Raw genomic sequence first — 9,604 nt, 5'->3', positions numbered from 1 at the left:
TATATATATATATATATATATATGTTGTTGCTGCTGCTGTTGCTGCTGTTGCTGCTGCTGCTGCTGGTACTATCTAATCAACACCTATCTTCCTTTTTCTTTCCTCTAATCTGCTGCGGTGCTGCTGCTGCTGCTGCAGTACATCAGCAAATGCATTCTTATCTTGTAGCCAAGCTCTTACAAACCCTTTATATCTAAATACCTCTATACCCTCTAATGATATCTGCTGCTGCTGCTGCTGCTGCTGCTGCTGCTGCTGCTGCTGATGCTGATGCTGATGATGATGATGTAGGTGGAGGTGCTGCTGCTGCTGCTGCTGCTGCTGCTGTATGTATTGACGGTCACCTATTTCTCCTGCTGCTCCTCCTGCCTGTAAACGAGGGATCTTGCTGCTCCTGTTGTTGCTGCTGATGTTGCTGCTGCTGCTGCTCATGCTGCTGCTGCTGCTGCTGCTGCCAGGACCATCCAACATAAAATCTGCATCAATGCCCAATAACTCTGTAGTGCAGCAGCAGCAGCACAGCAGCAGCAACAACATGAGTAGCAGCAGCAGCAACAGCAGCAGCAAGTGCAGCAGCAGCAAGAGTAGTCCTAGCAGCGTCGACGTGTGGCACTACAGCAACAGCAGCAGCAACACAAACAACAGCAGCAGCAGCAGCAGCACGAGGGAATTACCTGATGGGTCTTCTTCTGCTTCTTGCATTAATTGCTGCTGCTGCTGCTGCCCTGCTTCGTGCTGCAGTTGCTGCTTCCTTAGCTCCAGCAGCAGCGACTCTGCCTGTGCTATTGCGCTCTTATTCCTTTGTGCTGCGCTGCTGCTGCTGCTGCTGCTGCTGCCGTTGTTAGCAGCAGCAGCAGCAGGAATAATACCAATAAGGGGATCACGCAGCACAAATAGCCATGTATTATCTGCCCAATCATCTGCTGCTGTTGCTGCTGCTGCTGCTGCTCCTATGTTGGAGTGTCTATACACCGCAAGATGCGAATTTATTGCTAAGGAAGGAAGACTGCTGCTGCGCTGCAGCACCAACCGCAGCAACTCCTGTAGGACACAGCAGCAGCAGCAGCAGCAGCAGCAGCAGCAGCAGATGCAGCAGCAGATGCAGGAGTTGCTTCAGCAACGGTATCCCAATCAACAGCAACAGCAGCAACACCAGAGTCATCAACAGCAGCAGCAGCAGAAGCAACAGCAGCAGCAGCAGCAGCAGCAGCAGCAGCAGACCTGCTTGGCAATGGTGAATATTTTTTGTGCAGTTTCCCTCCGCACGAAGGCAGCAGAACTCAACCGACGCAGCGCCTCCTGCAGCAGCAGCAGCAGCAGCAGCAGCAGCAGCAGCACGAGCACATGAGGAGCAGCAACAACAGCAGCAGCAGCAGCAGTATCCAAGAGAGAGGCGAAACCAACAGAGGCAGCAACAGCAGCGACAACTCAAGCAGCAACAACAGCAACAACAACAACAACAGCAGCAGCAACAGCAACAGCAGCAGCGGCAGCAGCAGAACTAACACTGAGGGCCTGCAGCAGCAAACATCCATCAAAGGATGAGACAGGCGCTCCCTCTAGAGGACGGGTCGCCATCATTGCTGCTGCTGCTGTTGCTGCTGCTGTTGCTATTACTGCTGCTGCTGTTGCTGCTGCTGCTGCTGTTGCTGCTGTTGCTGCTGTTGTTGCTGTTGTTGCTGCTGTTGTTGCTGCTGTTGCTGCTGTTGCTATTGACGGGGCATCTGAAAGTGCAGCAGAGGCGTTGCTGCAAATGCTGCTGAATATTCTGCAGCAGCAGAGACAGCAGCAGCAGCAGCAGCAGCAGTGGCTGCTGCTACGACAGCTACCCCCTGTGCTGCTCTTGTTGCTGCTGCTGCTGCAGCAGCAACACCTCTTATTAGTAAGGCTATGATTTCCTCCTACTAGGAGACTTCATGCCATATTACAAGCAGCAAGCTGCTGCTGCTGCTGCTGCCGTTGCTGCTGCTCCTGCTGCTGCTGCTGCTGCTGCTGCTGTCTAGTCGTACGAGAGGACGAAATAAGAATTAATAAATTAAAAAGGAATGTCTCTGTCAACAGGAAAGAAATTTCATTGAGGGCAGCAGCAGCAGCTGCTGCTGCTGCTGCAGTTGCTGCTGCTGCTGCCGCCGCCGCCGCCGCCGCATGCAGCAGCAGCAGCAACAACAGTAGCAGCAGCAGCAGCAGGTGTGGTTTTTTTGCTGCAGCTAAGACGAATTATGACTAATTAGGCAGCAGCAAGAAATGCATTTCCTTAAGACTTTTTTGTCGCCTCCCCCTATAGGTGGAGACACTTAGCAGCAGCAGCAGCAGCAGCAAGAGCAGCGGCAGCAGCAGCGGCAGCAGCAGCAGCGGGGATAAACAGTATTAACACCCCCCATGTCTTCCTGTATTGAGGCGCTGCTGCTGCCCTCCTTGCCGCTGCTGCTCTCCTACCATCGCGAGCAGTGTCAGCTGCAAAGACAGCAGCGGCAGCAGCAGCAGCACACACAGCAGCAGCAGCAGCAGCAGCAGCAGCAGCGCAAACAGTTGGCTAAGGAGCAGCAGCCCTCACATGTCAATTTGTCACTTCCTATTTCTCTATTGAGCCGGCAAGTGCAGCGTGCAGCAGCAGCAGCAGCAGCAGCAGGGTCTGCTGCTCTAGCAGCAGGGAGCGCAGCATAGCAGCAGCTGCTGCAGCAGCAACTGCAGCAGCAAGACTAATGCAGCAGCTGCAGCTGCAGCGGGAAGGCCGCTTCCCCTCTGGTGATAAGCTGCTCTCCGCATCCGCAGCAGCAGCAGCAGCAGCAGCAACCACAACAACAGCAACACCAGCAGCAACAGCAGCAGCAGATCTTGCTGCTGCTCCCCGTCATAGGCGCTCTTCCCGTCTAAGCTTTACGCAGCAGCTAGCAGCAGCAGCAAGAGACGCAGAGGACCTTCTTGCTGCTGCTGAGGAAAAACGATGTGCTGCAGCAAGGCTTGTTGCTGCGCTGCCGCCGCAGCAGCAGCAGCAACGGCCTCGCCACTCTTGTGGCCCTGTAACGGTTGGAGCAGCAGCAGCTGCTGCTGCTGCAGCAGCAGCAGCAGATGAAGGTTGTGCTGCTGATGGCAGCCGCAGGAGGAAGAGCGTCGGTGCTGCAGCAACTCCCCCCTCCTTGTCTTACCTATCAGGAGCAGCAGCAGCAACAGCAGCAACAGCAGCAGCAGCAACAGCAGCAAGAGGTGAATTTCTTCTGCAGGAGCAGCTGGCAGAGCGGCAGCAAAAGTTGCTGCTGCGGCAGCAGCTGCTGCAGCAACGGGAGCAGCAGCAGCAGCTGCGGAGGTTGCAGCGACAGCGTGATTCTTATAGTGAACTCCAGCAGCAGCAGCAGCAGCACCAACTGCAGCAGCACCAACTGCAGCAGCAGCACAACTTACTGCAGCCTATTGAATGTGCTGCAAACAATGATTGGCCCCACACTAGGGATCCCTTGCTGCAGCAGCAGCTGCAGCAGCAGCAGCAGCAGCAACAGCCGATGCAGTGGGCTCCTATTAGCAGCAGCATAAGCAGCAGCATAAGCAGCAGCACAAGCAGCAGAAGCAGCAGCAGGCCTTCGAACTCTGCTTGCCGGCGCATGCGTGGCTGCAGCAGCAGCACTCGCTGCAGCAGCAGCAACAGCGTGCTGCTGCTGTCTGAGGCCTCAGCAAGGTCAGATGCAACACCAGCAGCAGCAGCAGCAGCAAATGCTGCTGCTGCTGCTGCTGCTGCACCAAGTTCTTTTTTAGATGTCCCTAGTATGACGTATAGTGCTGCAGCAGCAGCACCACCCTCAGCAGCAGCAGCAAGCAGCCGCCGCTACAGCAGCAACAGCAGCAGCAGCAGCAGAAGTGGACGAAACAGCAGCAGCCCGCTGACTGCTGCTGCTGCTGCTTACTTTGCTGCTGCTGCTGCAGATGATGCAGCAGAAGCAACCACCCCACGGCATTCACCTACAGACGCAGCAACGGCAGCAGCAGCAGCAGCTGCTTCTGCTGCTGCTGCAACGCCAGCTAGCAACAGCAGGACTCGCCTAGTCATCAAGCGCAGCAAGTTTCCTGTTGCTGCTTCTGTTGCTGCTACTGCTGCTACTGCTGCTTCTGCTGCAGCAGCAGATGCAGCAGCATGCAGCGACATGACCGATTCAACGCCTGCTGCTACTGCTGCAGCTGCTGCAGCGAGCCCTATAAGGAGAGCAGCAGCAGCTGCAGCAGCAGCAGCAGCAAACACAACACAAGCAGCCCTGCGGCTGCTGCCATTCATAATCCCCTACGAAGCAACAGATCAGCAGCAGCAGCAGCAGGATCAGCAGCGGCAGCAGCAGCAGCAGCAGGATCAGCAGCAGCAGCAGCAGCAGCAGCAGCAGCAGCAAGTGTCTGAGACGAATGTATGGGTGGATAGACTGCAAGGAGTGCGGCAGCGTATTGCAGCAGCAGCAGAAGCAGCAGCAGAAGCAGCAGCAGCAGCAGCAGGAGAACCGGCAGCAGCAGCAGCAGCAACAATTGCCTCGCTGCAGCGCCGCAGCCTGGAGATTGCTGCTGCTCTTCCTTCAGAGATAGGTAACTGCAGCGTGAGGTGTACATGCAGCAGCAGCAACAGCAGCAACAGCAGCAGCACCAGAAAGGACCAGCAATTCTGTCATGTGCCTTTTGCTGCTGCTGTTGCTGCAGCAGCAGCAACAACAGCAGCAGAAGAAGAAGCATTCTCTGTGCTGCATGCAGACATCCTTGACCTAAAGTTCCATTGGTGGCGATCTGTTGCTGCTGCTTGGCAGCAGCAGCAGCTGCCCTTGCTGCAGCAGCAGCTGGCACTCATGCAGCAGCAGCAGCAGCAGCAGCAACAGCAGCAGCAGCAGCAGCAACATGCATATGCAGCATGGGTCAACTGTCTCACTACAGCAACAGCATCCTTCATGCCCACTGCCCGTGAACTATTGCCAGCAGCAGCAGCAGCAGCAGACCCTGCACAGCAGCAGCAGCAGCAGCAGCAGATGGGGCGTAAGGCCCTATGGCAGTGGCTGTGGGGCGCAGGGGAGGCGTTAGGGTTTTGCTGCAGCAGCAGATTTGCTGCGCTGCAGCTGCTAGATGCGTATGCTGCTCATCCTTCCTTCCCCTTCAAGTGTACCTGCAGCAGCAGCAGCAGCAACAGCAGCAGCAGCAGCAGCAGCAGCAGCAGCGGTGACGGGTGCGAGTGCTGCAGCAACAGAGAGTTAGCTCTTTGCTCTACTGCTGCTTTGCTGCTTGCTGCTGCGCTGCGCTGCCATTGGCAAGACATTGCTGCTGATCAGTATCTGCAGCAGCTGCTGCTGCAGCTGCAGCAGCAGCAGCAACAGCAACAGCAGCAGCAACAGCAGCAGCAGCAACAGCAGCAGCAGCAATTCTTTACTGTAGATGATGTAATCATGGTACAAGCAGATATGCTGCAGCTGCTGCAGCCGCCGCTGCTGCTGTCGCAAACAGCAGCAGATTGTGTCTTGCTGCTGCTTGCTGCTATTCGTCAATTCCCTCTGCTGCTGCAGCATACACCACAAGCTTATGCAACTGCTGCTGCTGCTGCTGCTGCAGCAGCAGCAGAAGCAGCACCAAGTGGTGTCTCTAACGCCGCGTGGCATTCGCCTATGCAGCACGACCACCAGCAACAGCAGCAGCTGCAGCTGCAGCAGCAGCAGCACGGATTCCTTGTCTCCGCCCCCGACAGCAGCAGCAGCAGCAGCAGCAGCAGCAAGGGTTGGGTCTTGTTGTCTTTATTTGATTATATAGTATCTACTGGCCTTCTTGCATGCATGCATGATTTGCTGCTGAATTGCTGCTGCGCTGCAGCAGCAAATGGTTTGCTGCAGCAGATACCTGGCAGCAAACTTGTTGGTGTGCTGCTGCTGCTGCTGCTGCGTCCTTACGCACAGCGTCCTAACCCGAATCAACAGCAGCAGCAGCAGCAGCAACAGCAGCAGCAGCAGCAGCAGCAGCAGCAGGAGCTAGAGGTAAGGGAATGGGAGCGCTGCTGCTGCTGCTACATATTAAGAAGTCGCTATGATTCAGATTATTATTTCTGGCGTGTGCTGCTGCAGCAGCAGCTGCTGCTGCTGCTGCAGCAGCAAGAGAATCTGCTGCTGCTGCAGATGTGGCAAGAAGGAGCTAAACAATGGCATGAGCTGCTTAATACTTGCTGCGCTGCATACCGCAGCAGCAGCAGCAGCAGCAGCAGCAGCAGCAGCAGCAGCAGCGATGCTTCTGCCTCTGTAAGGAGACGCAGACGGCATACTAGCAGCAGCGGCATCAGCTCCCCTGCAGGCTTGCAGCAGCTGCAGCAGCTGCAGCAGCAGCAGCAGCAGCAGCAGCAGCAGCAAGGAGTTTGCTGGCAGCAGAAGTATCAAAGAACACACGATGGCTCTCCTCCCTTAGATGGTGCTGCGTTTGCTGCTGCGCTGCAGCGCTGCAGCAGCAGCAGCAGCAGCAACAGCAGCAGCAGCAGCTGGAGCAAAGAATGCATAGGGACTCCAATAACAGCAAGACATCTAGAGACACCCAAAGCAGCAGCAGCAGCAAGTGATGCTGCTGCTGCTGCTGCTGCTGCTGCTGCTGCTGGGGTGTCTCAGGGGCAAGAAAATGTATGGCCGCAATTCTTTAATACAGCAGCAGCAACAACAGCAGCAGCAACAGCAGCAGCAGCAGCAACAGCAACTGCAGCAGCAGCAACAACAACCGCTTTTGGGGATCTTTCCTTTCATAGAGGTGCTGCACAGCAGCAACTGCAGCAGCAGCAGCAGCAGCAGCAGCCGCAACAGCAGCAGCAGCACGACCAATGGTTTAGCCTGCAGTGTACATACGGGAGGCACATGCAGCAATTGTAGGCACCAACATTTTCTTAGGGATGCAGCAGCAGCAGCAGCAGCAGCAGCAGAATTGGCTGGCGGTGCGAAGACACCGCAGCCAGCAGATTGCTGTTTGCTTATAAATTAATTATCTGTTTTGTTTATGGCAACTCAAGGGTTTAGGGTTTAGGGTTTAGGGTTTAGGGTTTAGGGTTTAGGGTTTACAGCCCGCCGCCAAAGGGTTTATAATTCATAATTAGGGTTTATAAAACATAGGCAGGGAGTCTTGCTTAGTGCTAGCTAGGGTTTAGGGTTTAGGGTTCTCCTTCGGAGTTGGCAAGCAAGAGGGCTTAGACGAGGGTTTAGGGTTTAGGGTTTAGGGTTTAGGGTTTAGGGTTTAGGGTTTAGACAAAAGAAATATCTAAGAAATAAAAAAAGAGATACTAAAAAGGATAATAAATATAATATATATACATGTATTTATTTATACGTAAATATATATTTATATATAAATATATAAATAAATAAATATAAATAAATAATAAATAATATGTATATTATATATATGTATGCATATATATACGTAATATATATTATACATAGATATATATGTATGTATATAAATAATTATTTATTAATGTTATTCGTTATATTTATATTTATAATTAATTAAAAATAATTTATTTATTTATTTATTTATTTATTTATTTATTTATTTATTTTGTATAATTGGGGTGTATAGGCAGCTCATGAAAATCTGCAAAGAATGAGTTTTTGCTGTTTTACCCCCCTAAGGAGGACAAAAAAAAGGGAATTAAATGCATATATTTATTTATTTATATATTATTTAATTAAATAAATAAAATAATGAATAAAATAATGAATTAAATGATGAATTAACTGATAAAATAAAAAGAAAAAGTTGCCTAAGGAAGGGGCTTATATAAGTGACCTTCTTCTTCCTTTCTTTATCTTTTGCTGCAGCAAAAGATTTATTCTTTTTTATTTTATTTATAATTTAATTTAATTTAATTAAATTAAATAAATAAATAAATTAAATTAATTATTAAAAAAAAGAAAGAATAGATAACAAGACAGCGGTGCAGCAACAGCAGCCGAGCGGTGCGGTGTACGTACACTTGAGCTCTGTAGGGCTGCTGTTGCTGCTGCAGCGGCTGTTGCAGCAGCAGCAGCAGCAGCTGCTGCTGCTGCTGCTGCGAGCAGCTACGACATCTGCTGCAGCAAATGCACATGCAGATACTATTTGCTGTAGGCAGCAGCAGCAGCAGCAGCAGCAAAAAGAAAAAGAAGTAAGGGTGCAGCAATAATAGAAACACCATAAGAATACTAAAAAAAGCAGCAGCAGCAGCAGCAGCAGCAAGAGCAGCAGCAAGAGCAGCAGCACCTGCTGCTGCTGCTCTACCTATATAGAAGAAGTAACAGATTCAGGTGCTCTGCTGCCTGCTACTTGCTGCCTGTTTACCCTGCGTGTGTAGCAGCAGCAACAGCAGCAGCAGCAGCAACAGCAACAGCAGCAGCAGCAGCAGCAGCTTCTGCAGCTTCTGCAGAAGAAAGAGCTGCAACAGAAGCAGCAACAATAGCGGAGACAGCTGCAGCAGCAGCAGCAACAGCAACAGGGGACATTACTGCAACAGGAAAACAGCTGCAGCGGCAGCAACAACAGCAACAGCAGCAGCAACAGCTGCAGCAATAGCAGCAAACACAACAATCCCCTTTGCAAGCTTTATTTATTCCTGTTAGCCAGGTAAGAAAAATAGCTGCTGCTGCTGCTGTTGCTGTTGCTGCTGCTGCTGAGGTGTACGTACACTGCAACAACAAACAACAAAAGATTTAATGGATATTGTTGGGGTGTATAGGCAGCTAAAACAATAAAAAGGGTGTACAAATATATAGCAGCAGCAGCAGCAGCAGCAACAGCAGCAGCAGCAGCAATTAATTCCTTTTCTTGCTGCCGTTTTTGCTGGTCTTGCTGCTGTTGCTGCTGCTGCTGCTGCTGCTGCTGCTGCTTCTATATGTATTGGTGTCCTCTAAGCAGTTGTTTCTTTTTTTTGTTTTGTTGTATACAAATAATTAATAATTAATTATTTATTATTTATTATTATTTATTAATTAATAATAAATAATTAATTATTAGTTATTATTTATTTATTTATTTATTTATTTATTTATTTATTTTCCTTCTGCTGTCTCTGGAGAATAGCATGCAGCAGCAACAGCAGCAACATCAGCAACAGCAACAGCAGCAACAGCAGCAGCAACAGCAGCAGCAACAGCAGCAACAGAAGCAGCATTAGGCTGTTGCTGCTGTTGTTTTGCCTTTAGTTTTGTCTCCCTTCATAGCATTAGGGTTTAGGGTTTATGCCGCCACCCATTAGAGGGTTTAGGGTTTAGGGTTTAGGGTTTAGGGTTTTGTATATACATACAACCCCTTTTTTTTTCTGCTTTGTTGTATACGAGGGTTTTAGCTATTTAGGGTTTAGAGGGTTTGTTATAACGAGGGTTTAGGGTTTGTATTCTCCCTCAAATCTATCTACAACTCTTTAGGGTTTAGGGTTTAGGGTTTAGGGTTTAGGGTTTAGGGTTTAGGGTAACTATTATATATATATTATAAAAGTTATAATATATTATTACTAATAATAAGACAAGTAATAAAAAGTAACAAATAAAAAACAAAAGATAAAAGAAAAAGTACATAAAAATAAATAAAAAAAAAAGAAAAAAAAAACGTAAAAAACGTATTTTTTACGTTTTTTTTCCTCCTCTTTTATACAGG

The 9,604-nt window shown here is 50.1% G+C and overlaps 2 protein-coding genes across 2 annotated transcripts; one reads left to right on the top strand and one right to left on the bottom strand.

The window, feature by feature from the left end:
* Positions 1–73: 73 nt before the first annotated feature.
* EMWEY_00028820 (hypothetical protein, conserved) lies at positions 74–1,579 on the bottom strand (the record flags this gene model as incomplete). Its single annotated transcript, XM_013478250.1, has 4 exons — positions 74–498; positions 676–1,042; positions 1,223–1,300; positions 1,508–1,579. The coding sequence occupies 4 exons, from the start codon at positions 1,577–1,579 to the stop codon at positions 74–76; spliced, it is 942 nt and encodes a 313-aa protein (XP_013333704.1).
* Positions 1,580–4,134: 2,555 nt separating this feature from the next.
* EMWEY_00028810 (hypothetical protein, conserved) lies at positions 4,135–7,059 on the top strand (the record flags this gene model as incomplete). The annotated part of the gene is made up of 4 exons (XM_013478249.1): positions 4,135–5,730; positions 5,902–5,979; positions 6,595–6,803; positions 7,038–7,059. The coding sequence occupies 4 exons, from the start codon at positions 4,135–4,137 to the stop codon at positions 7,057–7,059; spliced, it is 1,905 nt and encodes a 634-aa protein (XP_013333703.1).
* Between the last annotated feature and the right edge of the window lie 2,545 nt (positions 7,060–9,604).

This window comes from Eimeria maxima, genomic scaffold (genome assembly GCF_000499605.1).
Source record: "Eimeria maxima Weybridge genomic scaffold, Emw_scaff333, whole genome shotgun sequence".
NCBI classification, from domain to species: domain Eukaryota; phylum Apicomplexa; class Conoidasida; order Eucoccidiorida; family Eimeriidae; genus Eimeria; species Eimeria maxima.
Note: the sequence above shows the minus strand (reverse complement) of the source record. Positions and strands in the feature narration are given on the sequence as shown.